The sequence below is a fragment of the Entelurus aequoreus genome, linkage group LG14, assembly GCF_033978785.1.
Source record: "Entelurus aequoreus isolate RoL-2023_Sb linkage group LG14, RoL_Eaeq_v1.1, whole genome shotgun sequence".
NCBI classification, from domain to species: Eukaryota; Metazoa; Chordata; class Actinopteri; order Syngnathiformes; family Syngnathidae; genus Entelurus; species Entelurus aequoreus.
This window is the reverse complement of record NC_084744.1, coordinates 50266204-50283622: the sequence shown is the minus strand read 5'-3', so window position 1 is coordinate 50283622 and position 17419 is coordinate 50266204. Positions and strand designations below refer to the sequence as shown.

Genomic DNA, 17419 nt, shown 5'->3' with positions numbered 1-17419 from the left:
AGCACACACAATCGTGTGTGCTTTAAAGACTGTATCCCTTGCAGACTGTATTATTTTATATTGTAGGAACCAGAAGTTTTTAATAACAGAAAGAGACAGCCCCTTTTGTGTAAATGAGTGTGGATGAGTATGGATGGGGGAGGGAGGGTTTTCTTGGGTTGATGCACTAATGGTAAGTGTATATTGTGTTTTTATGTTGTTTAAAATAAAAAAATAAAAAAATAAAAATAAAAAAAGTACATTTGTACAGCCGATATGGGCATCTACATCAACAATATGACAAAAAAAACAAAACAAAACAAAAATAGAATGAATGTTTTAGAATGGCCTTCCCAAAGTCCTGACTTAAACGTGTGGAAAATGCTGAAGAAACAAGCTCATGTCAGAAAACCAACACTGAACTGCACCAATTTTGTCAAGAGGAGTGGTCAAAAATTAAACCACAAGCTTGCCAGAAGCTTGTGGATGGCTACCAAAAGCGCCTTATTGCAGTGAAACCAAATATTAACATTGCTGTATGTATAATTTTGACCCAGCGGATTTGGTCATATTTTCAGTAGACCCATAATAAATTCATAAAAGAACCAAACGTCAAGAATGTTTATTGAGACCAACGAGTATGTGCTCCAATCACTCTATCACAAAAAAAGTTGTAGAAATTATTGAAAACTCAGGACAGCCATGACATTATGTTCTTTACAAGTGTATGTAAACTTTTGATCACGACTGTACATACATAAAAAAAACGCGCCTGCACCGCGCCCTGTGGTGAGCGCCTGTTACGTAACCGCTGATGACGAAAGCGGAAGTCAGTCTGGAAAATTTGAGTGCGTTTGTTTTGAGGGAGTGTGTGTGTGAGTGTGTGTTCAACAGCTATCACCGTCGTGCACCGTCCGAAAAGGTAAAAAAAACAACTTATTTTTAATGATATTGCTGACACATTTGGCTTTCTTAAAGCGACATTTATTTTTACCGCACGACTTATTTAGCAGGTTTTACGCATCTGAATGTAGTCAGTGGTAATGTATCGTCCCAGTGTTCGAGTTTTATTTTTATTTTTAATGCTGCTGAAGTGTACGACACCTTTTGTTTAATGCGATAATCACAAAGTTGCTGTGGATTAATTTCGATTATTGACAATTAAATATGAAACATTTTATGATTTCACGTCAGTATCCAAAAGTGTCCAATAAGAGCAGACAAAGTTGCTGGATTCGTCTCCTTTGTTTAAGAAGAGCATCTAGAGTGGTCTTAATACTCACAAAATATAAAGTAGTCTATTTAGAAAAGAGTATTTTGAGAATAAATACCACATTTGAAGAAGAAACTGCAAGGAAGTAGGTCTGTCGAATTCGTAGTATAGTAGTACCTCATCTTACAGGCGTAATTGGTTCCGTGACAAAGCTCTCAACTCAAAGCACTTGTATCTCAAATCAACATCTCCCATTGAACTGAATTGAAATTGGTGCGTAGCCTTTCCAAAACAACTCAGTAAAAAAACTAAGACATTTTTTTTTTTAGATGAGAGTAGGGATGAGTACTGAGGCCCCTTCTACACTAAGGTTATCCAGGCTCAGGTTATCCAGGGTAAATCCCACCTAACCTTATCCTTGTCCACACACACACAATGGTCATTTAAGACCCCCTCCCCCCCCTCAGTCAGCCGGCGCAACGCGACCAAATACGCATGAGCGGAAAAAAATAAATAAATATATATATATATACACACATATATATATATATATATATATATATATATATATATATATATATATATATATATATATATATATATATATATATATATATATATATATCTAGGGCTGCAACAACTAATCGATTAAAATCGATTATAAAAATAGTTGCCGATTAATTTAGTCATCGATTCGTTAGATCTATGCTATGCGCATGCGCAGAGGCTACTCTTTTAAATTTTTTATAAACCTTTATTTATAAACTGCAACATTTACAAACAGCTGAGAAACAATAATCAACATAAGTATGGTGCCAGTATGCTGGGTTTTTTTCAATAAAATACTGGAAAGGATAGAAATGTAGTTTGTCTCTTTTATCCGATTATTAATCGATTAATCAAAGTAATATTCAACAGATTAATCGATTATCAAATTAGTTGTTAGTTGCAGCCCTATATATATCTATAGTATAGATATTTGTTAGTTAAGGTGGTGTCTCTCCGGCGGACAGACCGGGGAAGGGGGTGGGTGGGTGTAAGGATCGGTGTGTGATCGGCTTGTCGCCATCACGTCTCCAATCACGTCTCCACCTCGTCGCTGCCACCACACCCTGGGAGGCAATAGACTACAGACTGTGGTGAAGTAGGCCGGCTTCGTCACGTGAAGAAGCCTACAATTTTTGGTTGTGTTTTCCTCTCCATTTAGGTTGGTGACCACTGTTCTAGAGTATTTATTAGTAGCTAGCGAGAAGGTTTATTTTTGACGTGACCGATGTAAACAGAGGTCACAACACAGAAAGTATTTTACCCGAGGGGGTGTGGTTATAGGATAGAGTTTGCAGATGGGATATGTTTTCTGAGTTCTTTGCATGCAAGCTAAAGAATCTTAGATTACATTTTCAATGATAACCGAGAAGGACAAGCCGTAGAAAATGGATGGATGGATGGATAATGTTAGTAAATTATCTACGGAAAAAACAAACAAATTCTGTGGTCCATTACATGGGACATGTAAGTGTCAAAGAGACAGCCAAAAAAGGTTGCTAGATGAGAATACATCTAAAGGTAAAATATAGTGTATAAATGCACACAATTGCAAGAAATGTAGTGTTGATTTTCAAAATTTTCTTTTGATGTTTGCATGGCAGACTTTGTGTTGAAAGTTATTTACCTATTTTATACATGCATTTTACTTTGAACAGTCATATGGACCAATCCAAAAAACCTTTCCCACTCATGGCACGAAAAAAGGGCAACCGACACAAAACGTCAACACACATGGTCACAACACATAACACAACCTGCTCACTGAACTTTGGGGATGTTATAAAAAAAACGTCCATGCACCATACATTTTTCAAAATTAGACCTATTTAAATCAACTACAATGCATGATGGGAAAAATGCAAAACACTCTTCACACTCATCCATGTTTGGCACATTTTAGCTGCTTGATATTTCTGATTGATTACAAAACTTTAAGGAGGAATTATTATAATTATATATGGATGATATTAATATATTATATATACATACAAAAATATAATATAAAAATCCCGGGTTCTGGGAATTGGTACTGTATCGGTACCATTGTGAAATGTACCCATCGCTACATGAGAGATGTTGTATAAAAACCTTACAATATAATGTAGTGCTAACAACTACAGTAGTTTTATGAAGTAATGTCATAATAATGTTCAGTGTTTACTTTGGAGTGTGGACTTCGACGGTATCTCCTTCCAGCTGCTTCTCCATCAAACACACCATCAGCAGCATTTCCATATTTTCATGGATAAATGTCCACCATTTAAAGGGGAACTGCACTTTTTTTAATTTAATTTTTCCTATCATTCTCAATCATTCTGAGAGACAAAAGGTTTTTGGGTTTTTTATGCATTCTAACATGTAAAAATCGGCTAAATAGCTAACAATGTGCAATCAATGACCTCTAAATCACTTTAAAAATGCATCCAAAAACCGTCAACAATAATAACCGTATAACAACCAAACTGAAGTGACGTTATTGTAAGAGCGAACACTGAGGAACTCTTTTTCTAGCGTACTAACACATCGGCGTGCTTTGACATTAGCCGTAAAAGTTAACTACGGCAAGAGAAAAGCTAGCTTCTACGTCAGCACGAAACGCGTTTGAGTTTGTAATGCGCAACATAATGCAATAAAACACCAACTTGTACTAACTGAAAAACATGAAGAATTTTATTACAGTATTTGTAAAGTATTAGCTCACATTTCATGTTTTGTTTGTGCACAGCTGCTTGTATCATGATCAATATAAAGTGTCACATGATCAATATAAAGTGTGACTCACTCGATGGACAGTTGTCTCTTTGGTCCAGCTGGCCGGGGAAGTTTTGTCTGGTTTATTTGGGGTAAGCACACCATTTATGTCAAAGTAGCTTGTTTCCAAATTCCACATTTGCAGCTTCGAGTCACATTCACCTTACTCTCTGTTTCACCCTCTTCTTCGTGCTCGCTTCGAGAAGCAGTCGTACATTCTCCGTTCATTCAGATTAGAAAAGATAAGGTTGTGAATCCTAATTTGTCCAAAAAAAGTCGTCTTTGATGTTTGTTACCAAGTCTGCCATGATTAGAACTAGGGTTGTACGGTATACTGGTATTAGTATAGTACCGCGATACTAATACATCATATTCTGTACTATACCGCCTCTAAAACGTACCGGTCGCAGTTTGGCCTAAAAACTAATGATAAAGGTGAAGTTATAACACTGAAACTCCCTCAGGAAGAGGTGCTTTAAAACATGGCTAGCTAGCTAGCGGCTAAAGTCCATCGGCAGTCGGCAGTGTTTTAGCTACTTCTAAATCACTAATCCTCGCCTCCATGGTGACAAATAAAGTAAGTTCCTTACAAGTATCATCCCTGCAGGACGAGGAATAGCTAAATATGCTTCACTACACACCGTAGCTCACTGGCGTAAAATTGATAAACAAACGCCATTGGTGGATCTACAATGTAATGATACCAAGTACAAAAGCGTATCTAGTTGATACTACTATGATTACATCAATATTTTTTGGCGTCACAACATTTTCTTTGGTTTTTAAAAAATGTATATTATGTTTATAAACTCAGTAAATACGTCCCTGGACACATGAGGACTTTGAATATGACCGATGTATGATCCTGTAACTACTACATGTGTGGTATCATCCAAAACTAATGTAAAGCATCCAAACAACAGAAGAATAAGTGATTATTACATTTTAACAGAAGTGTAGATAGAACTTGTTAAAACGGAAAATAACCAGATATTAACAGTAAATAAACAAGTAGATTAATTTTTTATTTTTTTTACCACTTGACCTTAATAATTTTGACAAAGAATAGAATGAGAAATGACACAATATGTTGCTGCATATGTCAAAATTCCAAAAAAGTGCAGTTTCTCTTTACCTCTTAAAGGCCTACTGAAATTAATTGTTTTTATTTAAATGGGGATAGCAGATCCATTCTATGTGTCATTCTTGATCATTTCGCGATATTGCCATATTTTTGCTGAAAGGATTTAGTAGAGAACATCGACGATAAAGTTCGCAACTTTTGGTCGCAGATAAAAAAAAGCCTTGCCTTTACCGGAATTAGCGTGACGTCACAGGAGGAAGGGCTGCTCACATTTTCCTATTGTTTACAATGCAGCGAGAGAGATTCGTTCCGAGAAAGCGACGATTACCCCATTAATTAGAGCAAGGATGAAAGATTCGTGGATAATGAACGTGAGAGTGAAGGACTAGCGTGCAGTGCAGGACGTATCTTTTTTTCGCTCTGGCCGTAACTTAGGTACAAGCTGGCTCATTGGATTCCACACTTTCTCCTTTTTCTATTGTGGATCACGGATTTGTATTTTAAACCACCTCGGATACTATATCCTCTTGAAAATGAGAGTCGAGAACGCGAAATGGACATTCACAGTGACTTTTATCTCCACGGCAATACATCGGCGAAACAATTTAGCTACGGAGCTAACGTGATAGCATCGGGCTCAAATGCAGATATAAACAAAATAAATAAACCCCTGACTGGAAGGATGGACAGAAAATCAACAATACTATTAAACCATGGACATGTAAATATACGGTTAATGCTTTCCAACTTGGCGAAGGTTAACAATGCTGTTGCTAACGACGCCATTGAAGCTAACTTAGCAACAGGACCTCACAGAGCTATGATAAAAACATTAGCACTCCACCTACGCCAGCCAGCCCTCATCTGCTCATCAACACCCGTGCTCACCTGCATTCCAGCGATCGACGGAAGGACGAAGGACTTCACCCGATCATCCATGCAGTCGGCGGCTAGAGTCGGCTAGCGCGTCTTCTATCCAAGTCAAAGTCCTCCTGGTTGAGTTGCTACAGCCAGCCGCTAATACACCGATCCCACCTACAACTTTCTTCTTTGCAGTCTTCATTGTTCATTAAACAAATAGCAAAAGATTCACCAACACAGATGTCCAGAATACTGTGGAATTTTGAGATAAACAGAGCTTTTTTGTATTGGATTCAATGGTGTACCAATACTTTTGTTTAACTAGTGACGTCACGCGCATACGTCATCATACACAGACGTTTTCAACCGGAAGTTTAGCGGGAAATTTAAAATTGCACTTTATAAGTTAACCCGGCCGTATTGGCATGTGTTGCAATGTTAAGATTTCATCATTGATATATAAACTATCAGACTGCGTGGTCGGTAGTAGTGGGTTTCAGTAGGCCTTTAAGGCCCACGCTGTTTGTTTACATAATTTTTTTATTTCTCTTTGCTATTTGGGCTTATTGGACCCTAATTAAAATAAAAACTAAAATTCATATTTTTATATGATGTACTTAGTCCATAAGTAACAAACGTGTACTTCATGTGTAGTGACATGCTAATTTAAATTTTTACACTTTTTTTTTTTCCAAATTCCATTGTATGTTATACTCTTCTGACACCACCAGATAGCAGTATAAGTGTCCATATGTCGTATAAGACCCCAATTCAGTAGTGTACACCATTTTGGAAATAAGAGCTAAAAGGTGCTGTCCACGCATGTGGCCACTAAGGCCTTTAGAGGTTAAATATAATTTCAACATCTTTGGCTGGCGTTGGACTCACTCCGCTTCAGTATGATGCAGACGAGTAGTAATTTACTGCCATTGTCCACATGATGGCGGCAAATTGGCAACAATCAGATTGTCAGATAGTTCGCCTTAAATTGACAACCCCCTGCGGGCCAGATTCCTTATTAAACTCAAGACGCCAAACTGTAGACCGCGGCCGCACTTGGCCCACGAGCCACAGTTTGGACACCCCGATGATAATACCCTGATCAAAACAAGTTTGACCCTGTTGTTTAACACATTTAAAATGACTCAATTTATGACATGTGTTCTTCCAGGGATCAATATGGTTGTTCTGTCCAAAGAGTATGGCTACGTGGTGTTGACCGGCGTCGCCAGTATGTTCATGGTGGCACACTTGGCCATCAGAGTAGGCAAGGCTCGCAAGAAGTACAATGTGCCGGTGAGTAGACATGACAACGTCACCTGACCAAAACAACAACAATGTGGTTGCATCATGCAAGGTAACTCCCTTTTTATGAACACACACAAACATGCTTTCTGCTACAGTACCCAACAATGTACAGCGATGACAGCGAAAATGGCAACATTTTTAACTGCATCCAGCGTTCACACCAAAACACGTGAGTGGGCAGCACAATATGGAATTATTTTTCTGCATGTACCCAGAAGAGCATTTGTGAGGTCCGAGGTCACTTATGTTGGACTTGTTGGTCCCAAAGTCATGCAGCTATATGCACTTTGTTATGTATACTGCATCATGTTATGTATACTGCATCATGCACCAAAAAAAACAACCTTTCTTATACTGTTTTCACTAAATTGGACACATAAAATTGTCCAATGACAATTAATATTCATGGTTAATGAGAAATGCATGGTAGAAATCAATGACTATACAGTGCTTACCTGCTATTCGCGGGGGTTACGTTCTGAGACACAAACGTAAATAACGGAAGCACCCATAAGTAGTCCTAAATATGCCTGTTTCTGTTCATCTATACAGGTTTTTCATTTAACATTGCCCCATGAAAGCCTGAAAATAATATGCCTCAATATAATACTTTACCTTTTATATTTATCCAAATTTTTACAAAAAAAAGTTACAAATTTGTGTATTGTTGATATTATCTAATAATTAATATAATATAAATATAATTTAATAAATTGTATAATATAATTAATGTAATATTAATTATATAATACAATTAAATAAATATGTTATCATACATTTCAAACATTCTTTGGTTAAAATAAAATACTTGCTCGACTTCTAATTTCAAAGCAGGTTAAGTGTACGCTGTAAAAATGGCAATAGATTTTACAGTAAAAAACTGGTTGCCAGAATTTTACCATCAAAAACAGTGGTAATGTTTTTCCATTTCCAATGATACATTGTTATAACAACAACCGCAAATTTTAACGTTAAAAGGAAACTGGCTGCTTAGTTGCCCGAATTTTACCGTCAACAGCAGTGGTGCCGGTTTTTTTACAGTAATTTGCCGTAAAAAACATCGTCAATCTTATGGTAAAATTCTCCCGACTGAGTTGCCAGTTTTTAACCGCAAAATCTGCAGATTTTATTTTTGCAGTGTGTTTAAAAAAATCTAATAATAAAATGCATAGGTAATTGTGTAACAATATAATTAGGCCAGTGCTTATACTTATGTCTTCATATGTATTTACTGTTACAAGGGCAGTCAGAAATGCACTGTGGCCCTCTATGGAAACTGGTTTGACACCTCTAATAATGTGACTCTTAAAGTTATTAATTTTACACATCAATTACAGACATACATTATGACAGGGGTGACCATATATATACTGTATATGTGTATGTATATATGTATGTATATATGTATGTATGTATGTATGTATATATATATATATATGTGTGTATATATATATATATATATATATATATATATATGTATGCATATATATATATATATATATATATATATGTATGTATATATATATATATATATATATATGTATATATATATATATATATATATATATATATATATATATATGTATGTATATATATATATGTATGTATATATATATATATATATATATATATATATATATATATATATATATATATATATATATATATATATATATATATATATATATATATATATATATATATATATATATATATATATATATATATGTATACACTACCGTTCAAAAGTTTGGGGTCACATTGAAATGTCCTTATTTTCAATGAAGATAACTTTAAACTAGTCTTAACTTTAAAGAAATACACTCTATACATTGCTAATGTGGTAAATGACTATTCTAGCTGCAAATGTCTGGTTTTTGGTGCAATATCTACATAGGTGTATAGAGGCCCATTTCCAGCAACTATCACTCCAGTGTTCTAATGGTACAATGTGTTTGCTCATTGGCTCAGAAGGCTAATTGATGATTAGAAAACCCTTGTGCAATCATGTTCACACATCTGAAAACAGTTTAGCTCGTTACAGAAGCTACAAAACTGACCTTCCTTTGAGCAGATTGAGTTTCTGGAGCATCACATTTGTGGGGTCAATTAAACGCTCAAAATGCCAGAAAAAGAGAACTTTCATCTGAAACTCGACAGTCTATTCTTGTTGTTAGAAATGAAGGCTATTCCACAAAATTGTTTGGGTGACCCCAAACTTTTGAACGGTAGTGTATATACAGTATATATATGTATATATACAGTATATACTGTATATAGATACAGTATATATATATATAGATACAATATATATATATATATATATATATATATATATATATATATATATATATATATATATATATATATATATATATATATATATATATATATATATACGTGTATGTATGTGTGTATATATACAGTATATGTGTGTATATATGTATATGAATAAAATACATACATACAAACATACAAGTATATTGTTATATATACACACACAATATTATATATATATATATATATTTGTAGAATATATATATTTATATATATTCTACATATGTGTGAACAGTATATTAATATGATGGATGTATATTATGTCAAGCAGCTGAAATGAACATGAATAAGTGTGGAGTGTGGAGAGAGTGTTTTGCATTTTTCCCATCATGCATTGTAATGGGTGTCATTTTGAATTTTTTATATGTTATTATAATATCCACAAAGTTTCGTGGGCAGGTTGTATTATGTGTGATCATGTGCGTTGACTATTTGTGTTGGTTGCATTTTTTTTTTTTGTGCCACGAATAGAGAAGGTTGTTGGAATGGGTCATATAAGTAAATTATCTGATCTCTCTTCAAACACGATTCATGGCTATGGATTCGATTCCACAATTAAATATTCAAAATTAATTTGAAAATATCCTTTTGGCCTGATTCCTTATTAAACTCATGTCGTCTTGTGGGCCAAACGGAAGACGCCGACGCTGCATTTGACCACCGCATCATGATGTTTGCACAGATAGCAGAAAAGGTATTTACAATTTTTGTTTTGTTTTATTTGACCCAGTCTGGAGCAATATCCCGCCTTCCTTTTCTGTCTGGCTATTGGTGGTTTGCATTGTCCCGTAAGTTTATTCATTTGCGCTCACCTTAAATATCACATTCCAAATACAACATGTCCAAGATTTAACATGGAAGCGTGTCTTGTCTGCAGCGTCTCACCAGCGGACTGGGAGTTGTGTGGATTCTCGGCAGAGAGGTGTACGCGCGCGGCTACTCAACAGGAGGTCAGACCGCTCGTCTTGTGTCGTTTAGTAGCGTGAAGTAATGCCATCCTTCTCCATCAGATCCTGAAAAAAGAGTACAGGGAGCATTCGGGACCGTGGCGATGCTCGGATTGATTCTGAGTACCGCCAATGTGGGGCGCCACATGTTGGGCTGGACGGGACCATGCGTCGGGCCTTGGCGCCAGACGGCCTGTTGTTAAGAGGACCGTTATTGTACCGAGAGCCCTATTTCTGGCAGCGTGCATGCGTCAAGTGATCAGACCGGTTCTTCAAGTGGGATTAATGGAGAGCGGTGGCTCCACCCGCATGGCTGTCTGTGCTGCTCACTAATTTTGACATGATTAAAAAGAAATACTAAGACAGAAACCCGGCGTTATTTGTGCTTATCAGACTGGGAATAGTTTCCAAGCAATAAAATGCATGCACTGCAAAAACTGAAATCTAAGTAAGATTAAATATCTCAAATAAGGGTGATATTTGCTTATTTTCTGTCTGATAAGATCATTCTTCTCGCTAAGCAGATTTTATGTTAGTGTTTTACTTGTTTTTTGGTCCTAAATGATCTCAGTAAGATATTACAGCTTGTTGCTGAGATTTTATGACCTGTATTGAGTAAAACATGCTTGAAACTAGAATATCAACTGTTGCTGATGCAAAGCTGTGTCATCAACACTCTCAAGTATAAAACTACTTTTTTAAAGTAATAATTTCTTACTTCAAGCATGAAAAAAAAAATCATGATGCAGAGCGCATATCATCATGTCAAGATAATGGCACTAGCATTTACTTAATTTAAGAATATTTTTCAACATATTGAGCAAAAAGGTCCATTTTTTTTTCTACCAAGAAAAGTGCACTTGTTTTTAGTGAGAATATACTTATTTTAAGGTATTTTTGGGTTCATTGAGGTTAGCTAATTAGGGACCGATTCCCTTTGGGACAGAGGACCCTATTGTATTTCTAGCGTTTTTTTTTGTTGTTGTTTAAAAAAAAAAAAAAAAAGTATTTCTAGCGGTTTATCATTATTATACCACCGCCTCTTTGAGCTGTAATTTGACCCCCTTAACATGCTTCAAAACTCACCAAATTGGGCACACACATCAGGACTGGCGAAAATTGCGATCTAATCAAAAAACCAAACCCCAAAACTCAAAATTGCGCTCTAGCGCCCCCTAAGAAGAAAACAGACAAAACTGCCTGTAACTTCCAGTAGGAATGTCGTAGAGACATGAAACAAAAACCTCTATGTAGGTCTCACTTAGACCTAGATTTAATTCACTGACAACCCCCAGCAAAAATCAACAGGAAGTTTGCAATTCCCCCTTCAAAACAAAAGATGGATCAAAACAGTCACTTTTTTTTAAACATTATCTCCTCTGAGCGCGTTTGTCGTGTCGGCTTCAAATTAGCACATGAGAGAGATTGAACCCTTCTGATTAAAAGTTGATGAAAGAGTTTTAATTACTGCTCAGGTTTTGATTTTATGAGCCCTCAAAGAACCGCTGCGCTGATGCTGCTGCGCTGCTGCCGTCTCAAGATGGCCGCTTAAAAGCAGGAAGCACCAGCGTGACCACACAATGCAGAGAAGGTAGGTACTGTGCGGGTACAGATATGTTGACTGGGTGAAAGAAAGAAGCACCAGTGTGACCCCAGGATGCAGGGAAGGTAGGTAATGTGCAGGTAAAGATATGTTGAATGGGTAAAGGCAGAAAGCACCAGCGTGACCACACTATGCAGAGAAGGTAGGTAATGTGCAGGTAAAGATATGTTGAATGGGTAAAGCGGTCCCGTCCATCGCTGCTTGCAGCTTTAATTTTACTTGTTTTGGAAAGTCTTGACAAGCCGAATTTTCTTGTTCTATTGGCAGATAATTTTGCTTAGTTCAAATAAAATACCCCTCATTTTTGTTTGTTTTTTTCTTGTTTTTGAACACTGACTTTTTGCAGTGTGTCCTCTGCAGTGGGCGATTGTGTGGATATCTTTCCCCCAAAACGTGCAACTCTGCCCCAAGGACAAATGTCCAGGACACTGCATTGTTCCTAGGAGCATATATGCAAGTGTTTAAAAAGGGTGCAGTTTTTTATTAACAGTATTTTCTGCTAATGTTCAAAGTCCACATTGCAAGTCTGAACAGGTCATTTATTTACCCAACCAAACCCAACAGTTTACAGACAACATCACCACTCCCTAATGACAAAGCAATGTGCTTTAAGGTGCAGCTTGGTTGTGATATGTCATGCATTTCATTGCTTAAACCAATAGGGGGCAGCATTAGAGCTTTTTTGTTTATTAAAAGGCTTCATAAAAGGCACTACATACACTATATTGCCAAAAGTATTTGGCCACCCATCCAAATGATCAGAATCAGGTGTCTTAATCACTTGGCCCGGCCACAGGTGTATGAAATCAAGCACTTAGGCATGGAGACTGTTTCTACAAACATTTGTGAAAGAATGGGCCGCTCTCAGTGATTTCCAGCGTGGAACGGTCATAGGATGCCACCTGTGCAACAAATCCAGTCGTGAAATTTCCTCGCTCCTAAATATTCCAAAGTCAAGTGTCGGCTTTATTATAAGAAAATGGAAGAGTTTGGGAACAACAGCAACTCAGCCACAAAGTGGTAAGCCATATAAACTGCTGAAGCGCATAGTGCAAAGACTTTCTGCACAGTCAGTTGCTACAGAGCTCCAAATGTCTTGTGACCTTCCAATTAGCCCACGTACAGTACGCAGAGAGCTTCATGGAATGGGTTTCCATGGCCGAGCAGCTGCATCTAAGCCATACATCAACAAGTCCAATGCGAAGCGTTGGATGAAGTGGTGTAAAGCATGTCGCCACTGGACTCTAGAGCAGTGGAGACGTGTTCTCTGGAGTGATGAATCACGCTTTTCCATCTGGCAATCTGATGGACGAGTCTGGGTTTGGAGGTTGCCAGGAGAACGCTACATTACGGACTGCATTGTGCCGAGTGTGAAATTTGGTGGAGGAGGGATTATGGTGTGGGGTTGTTTTTCTGTAGTTGATCTTGGCCCCTAAGTTCCAGTGAAAGGAACTTTGAATGCTCCAGGATACCAAAACATTTTGGACAATTCCATGCTCCCAACCTTGTGGGAACAGTTTGGAGCGGGCCCCTTCCTCTTCCAACATGACTGTGCACCAGTGCACAAAGGAAGGTCCATAAAGACATGGATGACAGAGTCTGGTGTGGATGAAATTGACTGGCCTGCACAGAGTCCTGACCTGAACCCGATAGAACACCTTTGGGATGAATTAGAACGGAGACTGAGAACCAGGCCTTCTCCACCAACATCAGCGTCTGACCTCACCAATGTGCTTTTGGAAGAATGGTCGAAAGTTCCTAAAAATGTAGACATCCTTCCCGGAAGAGTTGAAGCTGTAATAGCTGCAAAAGGTGGACTGACATTATATTGAACCCTATGGGTTAGGAATGGGATGGCACTTCAAGTTCATATGTGAGTCAAGGCAGGTGGCCAAATACTTTTGGCAATATAGTGTATATGCATTGCACACAGAAACAAATCTATGTTTAACAACATTTTCAACAAATATATTTGTGTCCCTCTATTATCAAACAGGATTATTACAATTTAGCAGACTAATATTAATCACTTTTGGATCTTAAGTAACAACACAACAACTTATTTGTTGAAAGTGGCTTAGACTTAGATTTAGACAAACTTTATTGATCCACAATGGAAATTGTTACACACAGTAGCTCAGTTTCAAAAGATGGAAAGGGTAAGGATGGAAAGGATTATGCAGGTATTAAGTAGACTAAAAAATTTACCATAGTTGCAATATAACATATATGTAATATTTATATATTATAAATACAGCATATAATATATACTGATATATTATATGCACCTACACCACTGACCACAGTATCCGACAGGGAGCTCCCAAGTCGCAAAAACTGGGGCCTGTAAGACGAGGCTTACAAGAAAGCCCTGGTTTTTATACCATTTAACTTGTTTATTTTGATGCATGGCTTGGCGTAATGATACAAATACATATGAAACAGATTGTTCAATCATTTATTTTTTCAGCGCAAAGCTAACATGAAAATAAATTCAGAAACATTTAGATCATTAAAAATAAAGAAAATGACTATATATTTATTTCTAGTGCAAAATGACATAACTAACATGAAAACGAATGAATACAATTGTTGATCATCAAAAATAAAGACAATGACTACGAGGCATTTTTCTGGGAAAAAAGACATACTCAATATAAAAATAAATGACTTAATACAAATTTAGATCTAAAATAACGAACGATAATATATGTATATGTCAGATGTTCATAATTAACAATTATGTCATCATGATGTGTTCAAAGTGGTTTTGTAAAATGTGTTATTAGTGGGTATTTTAATAAGTACAAAAAAGATAACCAATAATACATAATTTACATAATGATACTCTGACTTGTTTAAGGCCTACTGAAACCCACTACTACCGACCACGCAGTCTGATAGTTTATATATCAATGATGAAATCTTGCCAATACTTATAAAGTGCAATTTTAAATTTCCCGCGAAACTTCCGGTTGAAAACGTCTATGTATGATGACGTTTGCGCGTGACGTCAATCGTTGAAACGGAAATTTTCGGACACCATTGTATCCAATACAAAAAGCTCGGTTTTCATCGCAAAGTTCCACAGTATTCTGGACATCTGTGTTGGTGAATCTTTTGCAATTTGTTTAATGAACAATGAAAACTGCAAAGAAGAAAGCTGTAGGTGGGATCAGTTTATTAGCGGCTGGCTGCAGCAACACAACCAGGAGGACTTTGACTTGGATAGCAGACGCGCTATCCGACGCTAGCCGCCGACCGCATCGATGATCGGGTGAAGTCCTTCGTCGCTCCGTCGATCGCTGGAACGCAGGTGAGCACGGGTGTTGATGAGCAGATGAGGGCTGGCTGGCGTAGGTGGATAGCTAATATTTTTAGCATAGCTCTGTGAGGTCCCGTTGCTAAGTTAGCTTCAATGGCGTCATTAGCAACAGCATTGTTAAGCTTCGCCTGGCTGGAAAGCATTAACCGTGTAGTTACATGTCCATGGTTTAATAGTATTGTTGATTTTCTGTCTATCCTTCCAGTCAGGGGTTTATTTCTTTTGTTTCTATCTGCAGTTAAGCCCGATGCTATCACGTTAGCTCCGTAGCTAAAGTGCTTCGCAGATGTATTGTCGTGGAGATAAAAGTCACTGTGAATGTCCATTTCACGTTCTCAACTCTCATTTTCAAGAGGATATAGTATCCGAGGTGGTTTGAAATACAAATCCGTTATCCAAAATAGAAAAAGGAGAAAGTGTGGAATCCAATGAGCCAGTTTGTACCTAAATTACGGTCAGAGCGAAAAAAGATGCGTCCTGCACTGCACTGTAGTCCTGCACTCTCACGTTCCTCATCCACGAATCTTTCATCCTGGCTCAAATTAATGGGGTAATCGTCACTTTCTCGGTCCGAATCGCTCTCGCTGCTGGTGTAAACAATGGGGAAATGTGAGGAGCCCTTCAACCTGTGACGTCACGCTACTTCCGGTACAGGCAAGGCTTTTTTTTTATCAGCGACCAAAAGTTGCGAACTTTATCGTCGATTTTCTCTACTAAATCCTTTCAGCAAAAATATAGCAATATCGCGAAATAATCAAGTATGACACATAGAATGGATCTGCTATCCCTGTTTAAATTTTAAAAAATCATTTCAGTAGGCCTTTAAGTGGTTAATCATAAAAAGAAAACTTATTGGGTGTATTACACCAGGCACCGTCAAGAACACTAAAAAAACAAGAACATTGAAGGGGCCAGTGAATGGGGTAGAGCACATGTGTCAAACTCATACCTCATTTTATGTGGCCCGCAAAGGCCTGGAATTACCATGCGTCTATTTGTTTCTAAATGTAGTCAACTTTTTATTTTGATTGTATGCAATTTCATATTTTAAACCAAATCTAATATTGCAACACATATTATATTATCACACATTCCAAACATCAAAATAAGTGCTTAAATATCTGCTTGACTCATGATTTTGAAGCAACTTATCCATCAAATTGTACAATGTAAAACTTATTTTTCGGTAAAAAAAAAAAACTGGTAGAATTTTTCCGTAAAAACACATAACCAAAAAATGTGTAATATTGTTTTTTTTTTCATTGACAGTAATACACTGTAAAAACAACGACCATAGGTTTTACAGTAAAACAGTGGTACTGTTTCCCCATTTACATTTACAGTGTACATTGTAAAAAAAACACGGTACATTTTATGGTAAAATTTCGGCAGCTAAACTTTACTCTAAAATCGACATATTTTTCTTACAGTGTACGTAAAAATATATAACAATGAATAATTGTGTAATGAAGCAATTTAAAATGTACTGTATATATTATTCACTGTTACAAGCGGCCCTCTGAGGGCAGCCTTAACTGCGATGTGGGCCCCCAATGAAAACCAGTTTGACACCCACACCAGTACTCTTTCAGGGGGCCCAGAATTCCTAGCAACGCCCCTGGGTGGCTATATTACGACAATTAACGTCACGTTAAAGTGCTGTGTGCCTTTTTTTCTTTTTCTTTTTGTAAATAATGCAATGGAAATGTAAATAGAATGTGAAGAAAAAGAAATAATAACGCCCCTACAGTCTGTAACCGGTTCTGTTCACACTTCCATCACTGACTTTCAGGAACTCATTTGACGAAGACTCTGCACAGATCCACACCGTTCCACCTTTTAGGATTTGTTATTGTGAGAACGGCCGCACCTCAGTAAGCGTATCTGGAGAGGGGGGTGTCTTCCATCAAATCATCCTGAAGGGGGTAATCAAAACATAATCAACGAGAGAAGCACTAAAATC

The 17419-nt window shown here is 37.1% G+C and overlaps 2 protein-coding genes and 1 long non-coding RNA gene across 4 annotated transcripts in view; 2 read left to right on the top strand and 1 right to left on the bottom strand.

Annotated features, from left to right (window-relative positions):
• The first annotated feature begins 771 nt into the window (after positions 1-771).
• Positions 772-10927, top strand: LOC133665428 (glutathione S-transferase 3, mitochondrial-like). Its single transcript, XM_062070720.1, has 6 exons — positions 772-901; positions 7108-7232; positions 7340-7413; positions 10312-10369; positions 10459-10531; positions 10592-10927. Exons 2-6 carry the CDS (start codon positions 7116-7118, stop codon positions 10729-10731), a joined length of 462 nt encoding a protein of 153 aa, XP_061926704.1. The 5' UTR covers positions 772-901; positions 7108-7115; the 3' UTR covers positions 10732-10927.
• A 3681-nt stretch (positions 10928-14608) lies between these two features.
• LOC133664999 (uncharacterized) overlaps positions 14609-17419 on the bottom strand; it is a 22830-nt gene continuing 20019 nt past the window's right edge. For both annotated transcript variants that reach the window (XM_062070123.1, XM_062070122.1), the window contains one exon: positions 14609-17372. In XM_062070123.1, the coding sequence (XP_061926107.1) occupies positions 17328-17372 (45 nt within the window). In that variant the 3' untranslated portion in view covers positions 14609-17327. The remainder of the gene's footprint in view (positions 17373-17419) is intronic.
• The window catches only part of LOC133665000 (uncharacterized), an 11881-nt gene continuing 11568 nt past the window's right edge, over positions 17107-17419 (top strand). Inside the window, exon 1 of the long non-coding RNA XR_009828669.1 lies at positions 17107-17381. This is a non-coding gene — a long non-coding RNA (uncharacterized LOC133665000). The remainder of the gene's footprint in view (positions 17382-17419) is intronic.

What these genes read in the sequence shown, in the direction of transcription:
- LOC133665428 (XM_062070720.1), top strand. Translation starts at nt 7,116, where the DNA reads ATGGTTGTTCTGTCCAAAGAGTATGGCTACGTGGTGTTGACCGGCGTC. An exon ending in GCAAGAAGTACAATGTGCCG is followed by an intron (nt 7,233 to 7,339) that starts GTGAGTAGACAT and finishes TTTCTGCTACAG; the next exon opens with TACCCAACAATGTACAGCGA. An exon ending in TTGGTGGTTTGCATTGTCCC is followed by an intron (nt 10,370 to 10,458) that starts GTAAGTTTATTC and finishes TCTTGTCTGCAG; the next exon opens with CGTCTCACCAGCGGACTGGG.